Here is an 18,299-nt window from a genome sequence, read left to right as displayed (position 1 = left end):
TAAAAAAGGTTTGAATAATTTCCTAAAAGAGAAGTCCACAAGCCATTATTGAGATGACATAGGGAAATCCACTGCTTATTCCTAGAATAAGCAACATAAAATCTGTTTTACTACTTGATCTAGCTAGGTACTTGGGACCTGGTTTGGCCACTGTTGGAAACGAGATACTGGGCTTGATGAACTTTCAGTCTGTCCCAGTATGGCAATTCATAAGTTCTTATGTAAACCTTTTGGTATATTGACTCCTGATTGTTTTTCCTTGATCAGGAGGTCTTCTCAAAACATCACATCTGTGAACTATAATAAAACATTGCTTAAAGCAATAATAGCCACTGAAATTGCTCCGTGTGACTCAGTGCTGAAAGTGATATAATATATACAGCGTGTATGGCTGTTATTGTGCAGCATGTACAGGAAATGGACTCTTCCTGTGTACGATTGTAATTATGCACTTACCTAAGAACCACATACTGTACTTTTAGCTCTTACAAAGAATGGAGAACTGGATGTTAGTCTAGTTCTACACTGATAGGTAATGAACTGTGAAAGCTTTAAAATCAGGAGGTGGCCCCTATGAAGAACGGATTAATGCTGTTCGACAGATTTTCTGATCTTCTATTGCAAAAACATTTTCTATTTGCACCTATTGTGTAAAGCTGTCTTTAAATAGATACATGTCTTAACAACCAACTTTCCGATAAGCTGACTTAATTTAATGAACACCAGCTGGTGATTGCACTGTCCTCCATGGTCACCCATCAGCCTCTGAGTGTCTTGTAGTCATATTAAGAGACCTTATAAGAACATAAGAGTTGCCCTACTGGGGCTGACCAAGAGTCTGTGTAGCCTAGGACAGTGGAACCTTGGTTTTCGAGCATAATTGGTTCCAGAAGTATGCTCGTAAACCAAATTGCTCGTATATCAAAGCGAGTTTCCCCATAGGAATGAATGGAAACTCGCTTGATTCGTTCCCCCCCCCCCTTCGAGGCCACCGGCGCTGCTCCATACCCCCCCTCCCTGAGAACTGGCATCGCACACACTCCCGCCAGCGAATGCCCCCCTCCCCGTGATCTTGCATCCCCCGCCGATCACCCAAATAGCATCCGTTACCCCGATTTGGCACCAGCACCAACGCACAGCACTGCCGGTGCCGGTGCCCGAAGATCCTCCCTCTTGGCTAGGCTGGGCTGGGCTGGGCCTTGAGCATTTGCGCATGCTCAAGGCCTTCTGGTCTCGCTCTCTCCGCGAGCGGGGGGGATGCCAGATCGCGGTGGGGGGCACTCATAAATCGAGTCAAGCTTGGTTTCCGAGGCACCGATTTTGCGTATGTTTTGCTTGTCTTGCAAAACACTCGAAAACCGGTGCACTCGTAAACCGAGGTTTGACTGTATTTTGTTTCCAACAGTGGTCAGTCCTGGTCACAAGTACCTGCCTTTTGCTGAAGGCATTTTTCAAATCTTTAAGGTCCAGACTCACTAAAAATTGCAATTCAATCGCTGTTGAACGATTCTCTGGCCGATTTAAAAACAATGATTGATTCACTATCTTTTTTGCATGCAAACTCCCCGACTCAATCTCTCAGTGAGCGATTGAATCAGGGCAGAGCCCTGACAGTAATGACAGGAGAAGCAGCCTCCTGCCACTGCTTTCAGGGCTCCTATCAACCACCCTATGGCAGGAGGGATACCCGGTCCCTCCTTCCATCGGCCCCCCCTCCTCCCACGCCCACCCGCGGCCGGCTGAACAAACCCACTGAACACCCCCTCTTCCAGCCACCTGCCAAACACCCGACCCGCGCTTAAAAATATGACAGAAGGGATGCCCACTTCCTCCTGCCATCAGCCCCTCTCTTCCCCTCTCCCCCCCAAATAAATGGTAGGAAGGATGCCCCCCTCCCTCCTGCCAGCGGGTACCCCCTCCCACTCCCCGTACCTTTAACAGTTGGAAGCAGGAGGGTTGCTCAGTCCCTCCTGCTCCTCCAGACTCCTGCATAGCAATGCAGGCCTTAGGCCCTGCCCCATGTATCACATGATGCATGGGGAGGGGCCTAAGGCCCTGATTGGCTCAGGTGCCGCGGGCTCCTCCCTTGGGAAGGATCTGAGATGCCTGAGCCAATCAGGAACTTCCTTAGGGAGGAGTCTAAGGAAGTCCATGATTGGCAATTGTTTTGGCTGACTTTAGTGAATCTAGCCCAAAGTTAAACTACGGAGTTAATTACTGAACCCGTATGTGCCATTCACACATATAAAAATCAAAGATAGAAATGTGTGAATTAGCATAGACGTGTAAATAGCAGGTCTGGGAAACATATTACTTAAATGTATAGGTGATAATTGTGTATAAGACTTTTATAGGAATAAAAGTCCTTTAATAAAATTATCTCATGATATATGCCCATATATATAAGAACAATGACAAACAGCATCTAATGATATGCGATATTGTCTCAACCCACGGGCTCCTGATCACCGCAGCGAGCTGGGTTCCCCGCGACCGTAACTGCTCCCAGCGCGTTCCCTTCAACCAGGGAATCCTTCAGGCTATCTAGGCAACCTCCTAGGGTGAAAACAATAAGGTCCAATGTTCACAATGAATACAGGCAAGGTAAAACGCACACACCCAGGAATGTCCAAAAGTAAAGGTGTACTTTTATTTTTGATCTCTGGTTAAACTGCCTGGTATTATTAGCAGTTTGCAGTACTTTTCAATACATTTTGTATAAGAACCAAAACATAGAGCTCTGGGCCAACCTGGCCACACTGGCTTCACAAACAACAGCCTGGCTCCAATTTAAAACACAAAATCATACAAGACTTTGGCTGGACTTTAGTCTTTTTACCTCAGTCCTCTTCACCAGCCCTCAGAGATTAGGATAGTCCCAGCAATATTCCATCACCAGGAAAGAGCAGGAGAGAGGAGAAAATAAAACTCTTGCACTATGCAAAATAAAGTTTTACAAAACCAAAAAGGAAAACTGCTAACATTGAATATCTCCCACCGAATACCTGCAGATAGGGAACTCATTCACATGGAGCTCCTCTGTGTCTTACGTTCCTTCAGTATCTTATCTTCAACTAATTAGCCTCCAACTGAGCTGAGAGGGAAGAACACAAATGCTGTTTGGAATGTTACACAGTCCAAGGCAACATTTCAGGTTCTTGAGTGATTCAGAAGCTAGCTCTGGGAAGCTCAAACAATTCAGCATACAAACAAACTTAGTCCCAAAACTTTCAGACAAAAAGGTAAGAAACAAAAATAGCAAAAACACTTCCAACCTTGCATCCAGTCTCCATCCAGGAATAATCGGCACACTAATGTCCATAGGTTCTCAGCCTTCTAGCTGCCTCTCAGCTGTAGTCTCAGGCTCGTCTGAAATGTCCACCATGTCTCAAACCTTGCCCAGCTTATCAGAATTCAGCTGGAGAGGCAAGCCTTGCTGCCTCTGAGGCTTTCCTTGCAGCCCCCTTTGCTCCTCCCCCTCTCTGGGTCTCAGCTGCCCTGTTTTAACAGCCTCCAATTCGCCCCTCCCTGCTCTGAAGAGAGGAAAGGGAGAAAACTCTCTCTGCAGCTGTGTCTGCCTATGTGACAACTTCCTGCTATGACTCTAGCCTTCTAGGAGCTGTAGTTTCCTAGCTTCTGAGCTCCTTTGAGATCTAATAGCAGGCTTGGGAGAGTAACCTGCAACTGGACTGAACTCTCCCTGGAAGTCAGTGTCTGGCTCATCAAAGTTAGTACAAGGGAAGTCAGCGCTTTCATAATCAGCAGGGCCAACCTGGTCAGCTCTCCTGCATAGGGGTTTACTGTTCCTTCTAGTTAAACCTGAGACAAAGCTAGGAGGAGAGCTAGATTTGTCACAATATGCCCATGCCCAATTCTATAAATGTTGCTCAAAATTAGACGCACAATCGAGCACGCAATTATAGAATAGGACCGATAACATGATTAACTAACTGTCGAGAAAATTTGTATTAAGAAGCATTAATATGCTTATTTGACGTTACCAAGTTTATTTAATCTTTGATATACCATTTATCAAAAACATACCTGAACATTTTACAATTACCAGAATATTGTTAAGATAAAACATAAACTTAAAAGTAAAAAATGGAGGGGACGACAGATCAAGTAGACTTACTGGAACAAAAAGGAAAAATGGGAAAAGCTTAAATAAAATCTTAAAAGGGAGGGAAGAAACAGAGGGGCTTTAGCACACTAGGGTAGGGGCCGCTTCAAGAGAAGCGCTTCAGTTTAGTACTGCCGACTGCGTAGAAGCTGTTAGGGCTCTAAGTGAATGGAATCAAACTGAGTAGGCATCTTTGAAAAGGAATGTTTTTAGTTTCATTTGAATTTTTCAAGAGATGTTTCTTGCCTAAGATCTGACGGAAGGGCATTCCATAACGCAGGGCAGTGACTGAGAAAATGGTTTTGCGGGTAGAATCGAGAAATAGTTCACAAATAGAGGGGACAGAAAATAGATTTTGAGTAGTGGAATGCAGATTCCGGGAAGGGGCATATATGGAATGAGAAGTGCGGGTGAATTGGACTTGTCCCATTCTATACACAGCATGCCTAACTTCTCTCACATGCAAAGGGGGGCGTTAATGTGGGAGGGGCATAGTTGTGTCAGGAGCATTGCAACTATTCTTGCGTGCAGTTTGTAGAATAGTTGCATCTACATGCCCAGCTGAAACATTTAGGTACCATAATTTACATCATAGATATGGCGTAAGTGGTCACGCCTAAATTTTGATGCATAACTTCAGGCGTAGTCTATAAAAGATTTGGTGCATAACTCTGATGCTATTGAATACTAGCGTAGCGCCCATTTTTGGAGTGCCCAACTTTTAGCGACCTATATTGAATTTACCCCACAGTGCATAGGTGTGGTCAGAGCAGGGGCAGAGTTGTGATCTATGGCCTTGATTCTAAAACGGCAGCTAGGCACCACTCGACACAGCTGTCAATCAACCGCAAGGCACCATTTATATAATTGTGCCTAGTGGTTTCTAACTCAGGCGCCAGTAGGTGGCGTAATGTTAGTCCAGGCTTTTCGTGGCCTAAGTTATCGGCATCTAACAGAGATGCCTAAGTCAATCCACACCAAACTCCGCCCCCTAACCATGCCTACTTTTCAGGTAGGCACCTCGTTTAGACACCTACCCAAAATTAAAATTTTTAAATTGTTTTTAATTAGTTTTAATGACACTGTTCAATTAACAGTGCCAATTGAACCAATTTAAAAGCAATAGCTTAGGCGCCTACATTGGTAGCATCCCAATAACGGCGCCATTTATAGAATCAGGGCCTATGTGTGCATTTGGAGTACATGTAAATGTGTCTGTTGCTATTTACCTACTACTGGGGTTGGCTGCAGGATCCCATTTTATAAAGGCAAATAGGCACTTGCATTCCCTTTATAAAATAGATTTGAAATAGGCACCTTTTAGAAATTACATTACATTAGTGATTAGTCTTTACCTTGCGGTTCAAGGTGGATTACATAAGAATTGTTATGATATTAATAATTACATATTGTCAAGATAATAAGAAGTACTTAAGGAATAGTTTGAACATTTTCTAATTTGCTAAGAAGTAGATAGTATTGCAGGAGGAGATTGGGACATGTCTGGTTGTGTTATATTGGTTTTATGTATTTTAGAAGAGTAGGGTTTTTGTTTCATTTTGAAGGTTTTGTAGTCTGTGGTCGAAGTCAGCAGATTGGTGAATTGTCTGTCCAGTTTCGCTGCTCTGGTGGCTAGTAGGTTGTCATAGAGTTTTCTTCGTTTGACGTTTTTGGTTGGCAGGTGTGTGAATATTGTGTGGGTTCTCCTGTGTCTGGTTGAGGTAGATTGAATTAGTCGATTGCATATAAAATGATCCCATTATAAATTTATAACATCCCGTTATAAATTTAGATCCACAGAGACTAAATTTGTGTAGGATTTAAAATCATAAAATAACCCCCTCCCCCCTATATTCATCCGGCAGCAATGAGCCTTTTGCTGATCGCCACCAGTTATTCCTGGATGTTCAATGCTAGGCGCTGTCTGGGCTTTGGCATTGAATATCCAGATTTTGTTTTTTTGGTTTGTGTTTTTTTGAGCCAGCTAACATTTAGACAGCTCAGTCAATTTTCAGTCCTTGACCGCATAAGCTATCCATCTCTGCCCCTAGAATACATAAGAACATAAGAATTGTCGCTGCTGAGTCAGACCAGTGGTCCATCGTGTCCAGCAGTCCACTCCTGTGGCGGTCCCCCAGGTCAAAGATCAGTGCTCTAAATGGGTCCAGCCTCACCTGCATATGTTCCAGTTTAGCAGGAACTTGTCTAACTTTGTCTTGAATCCCTGGAGGGTGTTTTCCCCTATGACAGACTCCGGAAGAGCGTTCCAGTTTTCTACCACTCTCTGGGTGAAGAAGCACTTCCTTTTCTATTCCCTTTCGACTTTAGAGAGTGCTCTCTCGTTCTCCCTACCTTGGAGAGTGTTAACAATCTGTCTTTATCTACTAAGTCTATTCCCTTCAGTATTTTGAATGTTTCAATCATGTCCCCTCTCAGTCTCCTCTTTTCAAGGGAGAAGAAGCCCAGTTTCTCCAGTCTCTCACTGTACTGCAACTCCTCCAGCCCTTAACCATTTTAGTCGCTCTTCTCTAGACCCTTTCAAGTAGTACCATGTCCTTCTCCATGTATGGCGACCAGTGCTGGACGCAGTACTCCAGGTGAGGGCGTAAGTTAGTCGCTTTTGAATTCAGCACTAACTGGTCATTTCAGCGAAGATAAACCAGTTAAGTGCTGCTGAATATAAGCGGATAGCTGCAAATGATTTAACCAGTCAGTGGCCATTTCTGGCTGGTTAAACCATTTTGAGTATTGAATATTTTGAATATTGGTAAACATTTAGAAGGCAATTCTATAAACTGGCACTTAAGAGGTAGATGCCACTTATGCACATCAGTTGCGCTATTAATTGACAAACACCTGTGTGCAGTAAGTGTTATTCAATAATGTACTGCCTAATGCAAGAGGGGCATACACATGGGTGGAGCTTAAGCAGACTATGGGTGTGTCTCCTAATTGTGCGTATAGTCAATAGAATTTTATAGATTACTTGTGGCACTTGGCACACAAGTATGCCATCTTATGCCTCCCGTGGCCATGTTCTTGGAAATCTTTTGTATGCCAACATAGACAGAGGGAAAGAAGTTTTGCTGATCTCATGAGGTTTCTCCACGGCATTTAATCTCATGGACCATTCCATCCTCATTCATAGGTTTTCAGATCATTTTTCTACCAAATAAATATTGCTTGCATTTGTAAACATTTATGAAGCATATTAGATAGAGGGAAATAAATTTTGCTGATCTCATGGCGTAGTAAGGGGGAGCACCATCATTTGGGTTTGCTGGCACCCCTCCTTCTCCGCCACGCGTATGCCCACCTTCCCTTCCCTCGTACCTCTAGTTCACTGCCGTGAGCAACAACTTCAAAGTGCTCCTGGCGACCGCGTTGGCTCCTAGTGACGTGACTTCCGGGTGCCGCGCATAGGAAGCGACATCAGAGAGAGAGCTGACGCGGTCGTGAGGAACACAAGGTCGCGTCACCCCTCCCCCTCACCTCTTCCCACTCCTCCTCCTCCTCCCATACCTCTAGTTGTGCATCGCTGTGAGCAACAATGTCAACGTGGTTCTCGTGACCGCGTCGTCTCCCGCAGATGTCATTTCCAGGTGCCAGGCATAAGAAATAACATCAGAGGGAGAACCAACGCGGTCGCGCGGTACGGGGGAAAGGCCACAAAGAGGCCTGGTTTTTATAGCGACCATAATAATGCAAATCTACCAGCTCTTGAACCACATCTATGCTGATATAGCTGATGGGATCCTTAATGGGCACTGGAGAAAACAGGTTTGTTGGTGGCCCTCAAGGACCAGATTTGAGAACCCCTGGACTTTAATCCTTCTTCTGTTCTCCTAAGTAAATTAGCATGAAAACTGTTGCGCCACAGACATTTGTAATCACCGAGAGCTATCCACCAGAAAGAAACCTAATTTTCCCTGTTCTGTTTTATTTTTCCAGGTACGGAGCCCATTTGTGGTACAGGACCTCTCCTGTACACCTTCCTCTTCATGCTACACAGGCTTGTTCACTTATTAGTGAACCACTAATGGACCTGCTTCCCCAATACTCCTCAACTAAACCAACAAGAACATGCCACAGACCCTCAGTCTGAGCTGTGGGCTTAGAGATGGACAGGAAAAGACTGAAACAAAAAAGCATGAGAAATTCCACACTGGAGGGAAAAAGACAACAATATTTTTGGAGACACCACACATGATGTACAGTAACACAAGCCTAAAATAATTCATCCAGTTTCCGAACAGTACTATCTAAAAGCCCTGCTTTCTGCATGGCATCTGTGGATTCTACACTTAATTATAGCAACATTTTCTTTCCTTCTGATTATTCGTTTTGCACGAACTGTTGAGCAGTTACCTATGGAAAGAAGTTAGGTCAAAGACCTTCCAAGGAAGGGAAAATATATTTTAGTAGGTTATTGTGGCTAGGACTTATTTTTTTTCTTTTTCTTAAGGGGGGGAATGTTTCTTTTTTTATTAAATTATTTTTCTTTTCAAGACATTATCTTGATTAAAAAGGCACATCTTATCATAATTAATAATCACTGTCAATAATATTTATTTTTAAATAAAGACTGGAAACAGGTAAGACATTTGTTTATAAACTGTATTGTATATTGCTGAATAACAGTTGAATAAAAAAAATGATTTTGAAATAAAGTTTTTAGTTGTATTTGCTTTAAATGAGGCAATAGGAAAATAAAAGTTACTATTTATTACTACTACTACTTATTATTTCTATAGCGCTACCAGACACATGCAGTGCTGTACATCAAACACACAAGAAGTGGTCCCTGCTCAAAAGAGCTTACAATCTAATTATGAAAGACACAATAGACGAAAATGGTGAATCAATATATGCTGCTCATGTAGGGAAATATAAAGGGAGAAGAGGTAGAGAGGTGGATAGTAAAATTTCAGGCTATAGGTGAAATCTATACAAGGTGGTCTAACTTGTTATCTCTGACTAGCTTTTGAGAAATAGGTGTTCCTCGTCAAAATGCAAAGTTCTCAAAAGCTAACTTGTACAGCTTGTTTTTCACCCTCATTTCTATGTATTTAAGTTGGACTAACAGAAAAAGCACTCTAGGTTATTCACAAAGGGTTCCTTTTACAAAGGCGTGCTAGTGGTTTTAGCGCGCACTAAAATACCCCGCACGCTAGCCGCTACCGCCTCTTTTTAAGCAGGCGGTAATTTTCCGGCTAGCACGCACTAATCTTGTGCGTGCGCTAAAAACGCTAGCGCACCTTAGTAAAAGGAGCCGAAAGCAATGTAGAATCAAATTATATCCCTGGTCCCCTCTGTCCTCTTTATGAGGGGGTGCTGAAAAGTTCTCAGTCTAACTAACCAACTTCCTAAATTCTGAGTGCCATTTTGCCACTGTAGCTGAAAAGAGTGTTGTCTTATTTCATTATGTGCCAATTTGCAGAAACGAAATCCTATGTTTTGACATTGTTTCAGTTCATCACCTTAATTGGGCTGGGAACTCTTCAGCACCCCATCGTATATTCTATAGCAGTGTTCTTCAACCACCGGTCCATGGACCAGTGCCGGTCCACAGAAATTTCCTGCCGGTCCACAGGGCCAGCAAGTGCATCAGGCCCAAAACAGTGTTCTTCAACCGCTGGTCCACGGTGCGATCGATGCGGCGTTATCTTCGAGCCAGCTCCCTCTTCCTAACTGATTCAGTGCACAAAGCCACGGGCAGTGGCTCCTACGGGCATCCTGCGCCTGAACTGGAAGCCTTCTCTCTGACGTTGCAACGTCAGAGGGAAAGCTTCCAGATGAGGCACGGGACATGCAAGGTGCAATTAGTACTATTATGGGGGCGGGGGCTGGGGTGGAGATTGGGTAGAGATGGGCGGGGTCTGGCCCATGACTCAGCCCAGTGTTCTTCAACCGCCGGTCCACGGACCGATGCAGTCCACAGAATAATTCATGTATTTCTGCCAGTCCATAGGTGTAAAAAGGTTGAAAAACACTGTTCTATAGAAAATTGAAGATTCTCCATCGCTATAATTAGAACTACACTCAGGTCAAAACTGAAACATACCAGACCTGAAAAGCTTTGCCTCTCAATGAAGAAACTTCAAGCATGAATCATGAATTTGGGCTTGTACTGTAATGAATTAAAGAAGGGTTCCAAACTTTGGATTAGATTTAATGGGCACTAACACCATCAGTGCAATACATAATGTACCTTAATGTGTCAGCATTAGATTTTACCTCTGTAATAGCGGTATGATATGGGCTCCTTTTATCGAACCGCAGTAGAGCTTTTTACTGCGGGCCAGCAAATTAAATTCTCCGACACTCAAAGGAATTGAATGAGCATTTATCTTGCCAGCCTGTGATAAAAAGCTCTACTACACTTTAATAAAAGGAGCACTATGATTTTCACTTCACCTTATCAGGAACTGAATTACTAGTAACAAATATCTTAGAACATGGAAGTTCAAGTTATAGGTGTGAATTTCCAGTTAGCTGCTTAGTGGCAAGGGGAAGTTTTACTAAGCCGCAGTAAAAAAAATTGCCTTTTTGTATTAATGGCCATGTGTTAATTTTCGAGATCACAACTCAATATTTAAATTCCACTCATCTAGGAAAGGTACATATATTTGACAAAAAGAACCTTTTCAGGTTTATACAGGGAAAGGCCTCAGAAATGGAGCCCACGCACAATCAAGATTGTTCAGCGTAGTTTGAATGCTCCTTGCTCCAGTCATTGACCAAAATCCCGTTCTGTAAAACCCTAACTTTCTCAGCAGTAATACTAAACTTATTTATAATTTTTTTTATGAACAAATGCTCTTAACTGTGTTGGTGAGCAAAAAAATATTCTTATTAGTCAAAAGGCATTAAATATCATCACTTCCTGTTCTGTAAACATCACTTCTTATCTGTAAGCGAAGTGGAGGAAAAGACCTCATAAAACCAAGCAGTTTTGCAACTACTCATGACAAGAACTCATCATACTCCAGTACAAAGAACGTCAGATTCATCTGGTGTGATAAAACATTAGCTGAGCTGATGTCACCTGCTGGCAATATTTATTGGATGGTGGTGTGGGTGAAATGGGGGGAGGGGTTTCAGAGGGTAAGGGGAATATTGGAGATGATGTCAAAAGTCTGTAGAATAAGGATTGACAAGTTTATAAGAGGAGGTAAGAAAGGGTTAATAGCTTGTAAGAAAGAAAAAGAATTGGGAAGGTTTCTGAGGTGATGGAGGTGGAGCAGTCATGGGATTGGTTGTATGTTGTGGAAGGTTGGAGGGAGTTCTGTGAAGAAAGGGGACCCCCTGAAAAAGGCTATAGCTAGCCGAAACATGGACCGCGTTGGGTCCGCAACCAACTGTCATGTCAGACACTCTGTGAAGTGGAGATTTTATTGTATTCTAATAAACATCACGGCAAGATCATTAGATTCCACCGCTTCTGTTTCTCTTGTTTTGGACTTCCACTTCTGACTGTGGAATATTTGGGCATTTGTTCTCGTAAGGGGGAACAGCTCATGAGCTATCCATATGCTTATGTGACTGCACTGATTATTACTACTGCTTATTTGTATAGCACTACTAGGCATGAGCAGCACTATACTTAAACACTTAAGAGTCAGTCATTCCTTGACAGAACTTAAATCTAATCAAGACAAACAAACAGGACAAATAAGGGACTATGGAATTACTTATGGTAGGAATGATTAAAACAGACATGGATGCTTTACAAGTGAGTAGGAGTCAGGAATTAAAAACAGCCTCAAAAAATGGGTTTTTGGTCTAGATTTGAATATGGCCAGAGACAGAGCTTGACGCACTGACTTGGGAAGTCTATTCCAGGCATATGGTTCATAGTCGCGCGTGAGACACCAGCGCGCCGACAATGGAGGGCAGACAATTCAGCTCAAGACACCAGCGCGCTGCAGGAAAACTTAGTTTTAAAGAGCTCCAAAGCAGGGTGTAAGTGGGGAACACCCCCCAACACACACTTTACTACATAGTGTTCGCGCTGCTGTTGGGGGGGGGGGGTTGGAACCCTCCATTATAGAGAAAACAGAACTTTTTCTGATTTTTGGGGGGAAAAGTTCCGTTTTCTCTAATGGCAGCGTGAACAGTATGCAGTAAAGTGGGGGGTTCCCCCATACACCCCCCCCCCGTCAGAGCTCTTTAAAATTAAGTTTTCCCCGCGGTGCACTTGTATCTTTCGCTGAATTGTCAGCGCTCGATTGTCGGCGAGCTGGTGTCTGGCGTGCGATTGTCCCGTCACCAGGCATTTGGTGCAGCAAGAGAAAAGGAATGGAATTTGGAGTTGGCAGTGGAGAAGAGTACGGATGAAGGAGATTCACCCGATGAACGGAGTTCCTGGGGAAGAGTATAGGGAGAGATAAGAGAGGAGCTGCAGAGTGAATACACTTTTAAGTGCAAATTATCACCCATTAGCACCAAATATAGCCAATAATTGGTTGTTAATACCAATAAGCAGCTAATTATTAAATTATTACATGTGCAACTCGCACTACTCTATAACTTGTACAGGCAACTTTGCACTAGGGGCCAGATTCTATAAACAGCATCTATGTTAAGCATCACTAGGTGTCCTAATCATAGATGCCTAGCGACATCTAACTAAAATCTGTGAGGAATCCCAATTGTAATTAGCTTAAATGGCTTGGTAATTGATATTTAATGAAACTTTTTTTTTTTTTAAAGAAAATTACACAATTAAGAGCTCCGCGGGAAACTCAGAACGGCACCAAGCCATACCTAAATCCAGGCACCCGCCAACACCAAAGTAGGTGTGGTTAGGGACCGAGAATAGGTGTGATTGACAGGTGTAGATAGGCATCTGAGGTAGGTGCTGGTAAATTAGTCAAGGTAAAACCTAGGAGTGATTCTATCAGCGGTGCCTAGTGGTTGATTGACAGCCACGCCTACCGTCACCTACAATGTAGATGTGCTTAGGCACTGTTTATAGCGTCTGGCCCTAAGGCACTCAAAAGGAACAAAAAAAAGTCTAAATGAAATTTTTGAAAGACAGAATTTGATCGTTTTGCACTGCAGTTCATTTTTGAGGGCCCATTATAGAATAGTGTTGAATTTATTTTTTTATATGTTGATGTTTAAGTACTATTTACTGAATCTAGCCTTAAATGCAGGCATTTGCTCTGTCCCTAGTGGACTCACAATCTAAAGTGTTCTTTTGTACCTGGAGCAATGAAGGGTTTAGTGATTTGCCCAGAGTCACAAGGAGCTTCAGTTTGAATCAAACCCAGTCGCAAGGATCGGAGCTAACCATTAAGCTACTCCTCCACTATGATCATATTTTAAACATCTCTACAGGGGTACTGTCTGTGCTAGATGCATATTTTTATTTTATTAGAGCTGCACCTAATTTTTTTGGGGGTAGGAGATAGTCTGATGATCAGCGCATCAACACCCCAATTTACTTTCATTATTGATGTTGGGAATATTTTAGAAAAATGAACTTTCCAGATCATCAAACACTAGTATCTCTTCAAAATCATAAAAGCAGCTTAATTATTTCAAATGCCAACTGAACTATCCAAAAATAATATTGTTAGCTGTGCTGCTATAAGGGAAAGATATGCAAAGAACGACAATTCCCAGTAGCGTTGCCAACTGTTGGCATTTCTGCAGTGATTAGTTTTTATTAAGCAAGGCCAGCAATCTACAGGATCATTAAACTGCCAATATAATTACAGAAAAACCATCAGCTCTTTGCTTCTCTGTACCCTCCCTAGCCTAGCCCATCTCACCCAAAGGCTAACTGTGATCACTGGACAGCAACTCAGTGAGATTATTGCTATTTTCCAAGACAAGACTTTACTCCAGCATTAAAAAAAAAAAATACAAAAGTAGAGTCTATGTTCTCTTAGGTTTTCGTGGCTGTCATCATGATTGTTGAAGTTGTCTTGCGAGACCCAGTCAACTGGAACAATCAAAAGAGGAGTCATCTGACAATATGCTCATGTAGCATCTATGCTTCACAGAATGCAAAATCATTTTCCAAACAATCTCTCATACACAGTTCAATTGAATGAGTCAGTGCAACCATGTCTCTTCTGTGTGATTTCTGCAGGCAGTGAGTCAAGAGGTTATACCACCCCAGGAATTCTAGAGCGTTAGTGGCTTTAACAAAGGATTTCTTTCCCATGCAGTTACCTTTACACAACTGGTTCTTCCAAAGATACCAACAACTAAAGAGCTTCACTCCCCTTCTAAACCTTCCTACAGGTATTATGCTCATCTTATTATACCTGGTTGGCACGGAGAATGTAAATTAAAGAGCTAAGGCCGGTACTGGACAGACTTGTACAGTCTGTGTCCCATATGTGATGATTTGGTGTAGGAATGGGCTGGGGCAGGCATCAAAGGGAACTCCACTAACTTGGAACATGAGGATGTTATTGGCAAGACTTTGTAGTAGATATCCTGCAAACAGGACGGTTGGATAGGCTGAAGTGAACTTGGATGGCAATTTCAGCATTTGGAACCTATGATAATACCAGGTGGACTTTACAGTCTATGACCCAGAAATATCAAAGAAGAGACAAGTTAATTTAATAATGTATTTTTAATGGGTATAACTAATGGGCAGACTAGATGGACCGTTCAAGTCTGTATCTGCCGTCATTTACTATGTTACTATGAAGGGTAATTCTATAAAGTGTGCAGTGAATATGCACGTAAATGTTTGGAATAATGCCATTGACTCTTCCTCAGCACTATATGCAGGTAATTAAAATCCTAGAGATCCTCAAGTCGATTGGTTCTGGTGTCAATGAACTTCAGAGGAATCACCATCAGGATGTGTGGTCATAATCCCTTTAAGATGGGTACCAACTGCTTGATAAGATCAAAAAAACCATAGAACTTATATATATATATATATATATATATATATATATATACCAGGGGTCTCAAAGTCCCTCCTTGAGGGCCACAATCCAGTTGGGTTTTCAGGATTTCCCCAATGAATATGCAATATGTGCATGCACTGCTTTCAATGCATATTCATTGGGGAAATCCTGAAAACCCAACTGGATTGCGGCCCTCAAGGAGGGACTTTGAGATCTCCGATATATACAGTATATACCATATATATTCAAAATTCTTCAGACTTTTCTCCTCTTTTCTTCAAAGGACAAACTTAAACTCAAGGAGACACTTGTTCCCAAAATGAATCCATGTTTTGCTGCTCAACTGAATCATGGAGATCTCCTAAAAAAACACACACACACACACACACAACAGCTTCAGTGATAATTCCAGCCACATCATTTGAATTCAAAAACCATCCAACACGAAGCATCTCCAAAAGAGGTACATACTAAATGGTTGTGGTGTCTTTACAGATTTACACACCTTGTCATGTGGATGTGGGCAGCCAATCACAGGTTCTAGATTAACATCATTCATTCAACTTTTTTATTCTCTATCAGTGATTGAACAACATTTGGAAAGAAGACCACCACCCATCTGGATTTCTATAGAATTTTTTTGAATCATCTAGCCAAACTTGTGATTCAACAGAATTATTTTTGGCATGCTGGAAATTTTATCAGCAGATTAGTGGAGTTACAATGGGTGCTATTTTAGCAACTTCAGTGGCAGCCATGTACGAGTAAATTTTTTGAAATGTTTTTTTGGATGATATTTTTTTTTATGGGCAGGTACTGAGACACAATTACAAGAGTTTGGGATCTGGATGAATTCTTTAAATCCTTGTTTGAAGTTTACAATGACCTACTCGCATAACTTCTGTATAGATTTTTTAGATATGCATTTATGGAAGCAGAAATATTTGCTATGCACTAGATTATTTCATTAAAAAAAATGACACTTAACACATTTTTACACTTTGGCAGTTTCCACCCATACAAATTATGGAGCAGTCTCCCAATTAGCCAATTTTTGTGCATTAGGGGCTTGATTATGTATAGGATGCCGGTCTCAGTAGACGCCTATGAAGTGGCTGAGAATTCTGTACTGGTATTCTATGCTTAAGCCCTCCCTCCGACGTCAGCGCTGACATCGTGGAAGACTTCCGGTCGGCTGTGTGCTGCGGCAGGGCAGGTAGGGAAAAGAAGATGAGCCTCACGGCTCGAGTGCATAGAACTCTTCAGGATCCCCGCGACCCTAGGAGGTGTCCCCACGGGATCCCCGTGACCCGAAGGGGGAATCCGCGGGATCCCCGCGGGTCCCGCAGGATTCCCGTCGTCCCCATTCCCATGCAGCTCTCTACTCTGGACCCTTTTGAGTAGTACTGTGTCCTTCTTCAAGTACAGTGACCAGTGCTGGATGCAGTACTCCAGGTGAGGGCACACTATGGCCCGGTACAGCGGCATGATAACCTCCGATCTGTTCATGATCCCCTTCTTTATCATTCCTAGCATTCTGTTCGCCCTTTTCGCCGTCGATCAGAACTCCCAAGTCTCTATCCTGGGAGGTCTCTCCAAGTACCACTCCAGACATCCTGTATTCATGCATGAGATTTTTGTTACCGACATGCATCACTTTACACTTATCCACGTTGAACCTCATCTGCCATGTTGATGCCCATTCCTCGAGCCTGATTATGTCACGTTGCAGATCTTCGCAATCCCCCTGTGTCTTCACTACTCTGAATAACTTTGTGTCATCCGCAAATTTAATCACCTCATTCGTCATACCAATGTCCAGATCATTTATAAAGATGTTAAAGAGCACAGGTCCAAGCACCAAGCCCTGCGGCACCCCACTGGTGACGCTCTTCCAGTCCGAGTAATGTCCATTTACCCCCACTCTCTGTTTCCTATGTTCCAGCCAGCTTTTAATCCACGTATTTCACCCTCAATTCCATGACTCACAATTTTCCGAAGTAGTCGTTCATGTGGAACTTGTCAAACGCCTTCTGAAAAACCAGATATGCAATGTCGACTGGGTCGCCTTTGTCTATCTGTCTGTTTACAGGTTCAGTGACAGAGAACTTTAGTTTGAGGTTTAATCTCTTTATTCTTCCAATTTGGATCAATATTTTGTAAAGCATATTTAACAGCACCTTTGACATCTCTGCAAGATTATCATTAAGGGTTAACCATCCATAACTGGGCCTTTTGCAAAAGAGCACAAAAATATTTTGCATCACTATAGCAAACAGGGGCTAGACAAAGATCAAAGTTGAGCAAGATACTCTTAAGGAACCATAAAGAAGGTAATTGTATAACTGCCTGTATTAGTGAAAGGTACATTTATCATTTTCCACTGTGGATTCTGCCAGAGTTTCAAAGCATGAAAACAGTGCACAGATATTTAGATCTGCTATTTGGGGTATACAGTATTTCTGGATTTAAATGTATGCATTTGCATGAGTGTTATCTCAACCCCACCCTGCCCTCTGGAGCACCTCCTCAAACAGCAGGTAAAGTGCTTATAGAATGTAAACACATAACTTCACTGACATATTGGACAGGCTGTGTTATAAAAGCTATATTCAACCCACTGAAATGCCTTTGAAAGTGCAAGAGGTCCCTACCAAAGTATGAATAATATATAATTTGGTTGCACGCCATCTTTTGATCTAAAGTTCTTTTAATGGGGTAAATTGTTATAGAGTGCCATGGCTTACAGCAGGAGGCTGGGACATCTCTCTTACTCAGGACACAGTCGGAAAAGGAGTGATGCAGATAGAATTACTGCAGACCACAGAGTGCTTTACAGGTCAGCGGTTTGCTGTAATTTTGCTGTGTTATGCAGTGGAGACTGCGAGCAGCAGCTGCTTCCTTTATTCATTTTATTTTTTTTCACAAGCGCTGTATTTGGGCGGCTTCAAGTTGTCATTCACTCATGAGTCCTTGCAGAAATCCCTGAATTAAATCATACTACAGACTACGGTGACTTCCATTCGGCCAGATTTGGGGCTGTGTGAAAAATCATGCCAATAGTCTGAAGTGCGGTTTTATTATTATGGCCTCAGCATAGTGACATTCATCAGCAACAGTGATTATACCAACAATCCAACCCTGTTGCTAATTAACAACATTTTACTCCCTGATTTCAACCTTAAGATGTCTTCCCCTTGCCCAAAGAGATGCTTAACACCCACACTCATAGCATATGATATCAATGTGATATAGAACATGCCCACATGATCCTGACCTGCCTTTGCTAT

General features: G+C 42.5%; 1 protein-coding gene across 2 annotated transcripts in view; it reads left to right on the top strand.

Moving 5' to 3' along the window:
- The window catches only part of VSTM2B (V-set and transmembrane domain containing 2B), a 122,644-nt gene extending 113,857 nt beyond the window's left edge, over positions 1-8,787 (top strand). For both annotated transcript variants that reach the window (XM_033943508.1, XM_033943507.1), the window contains exon 5: positions 8,075-8,787. In XM_033943508.1, coding sequence (XP_033799399.1) covers positions 8,075-8,163 — 89 coding nt within the window. In that variant the 3' untranslated portion in view covers positions 8,164-8,787. The remainder of the gene's footprint in view (positions 1-8,074) is intronic.
- The last annotated feature ends 9,512 nt before the right edge of the window (positions 8,788-18,299 follow it).

Source organism: Geotrypetes seraphini, chromosome 4 (assembly GCF_902459505.1).
Source record: "Geotrypetes seraphini chromosome 4, aGeoSer1.1, whole genome shotgun sequence".
NCBI classification, from domain to species: Eukaryota; Metazoa; Chordata; class Amphibia; order Gymnophiona; family Dermophiidae; genus Geotrypetes; species Geotrypetes seraphini.
The sequence above is the reverse complement of the archived record's forward strand: the minus strand, read 5'-3'. Positions and strand labels throughout refer to the sequence as shown.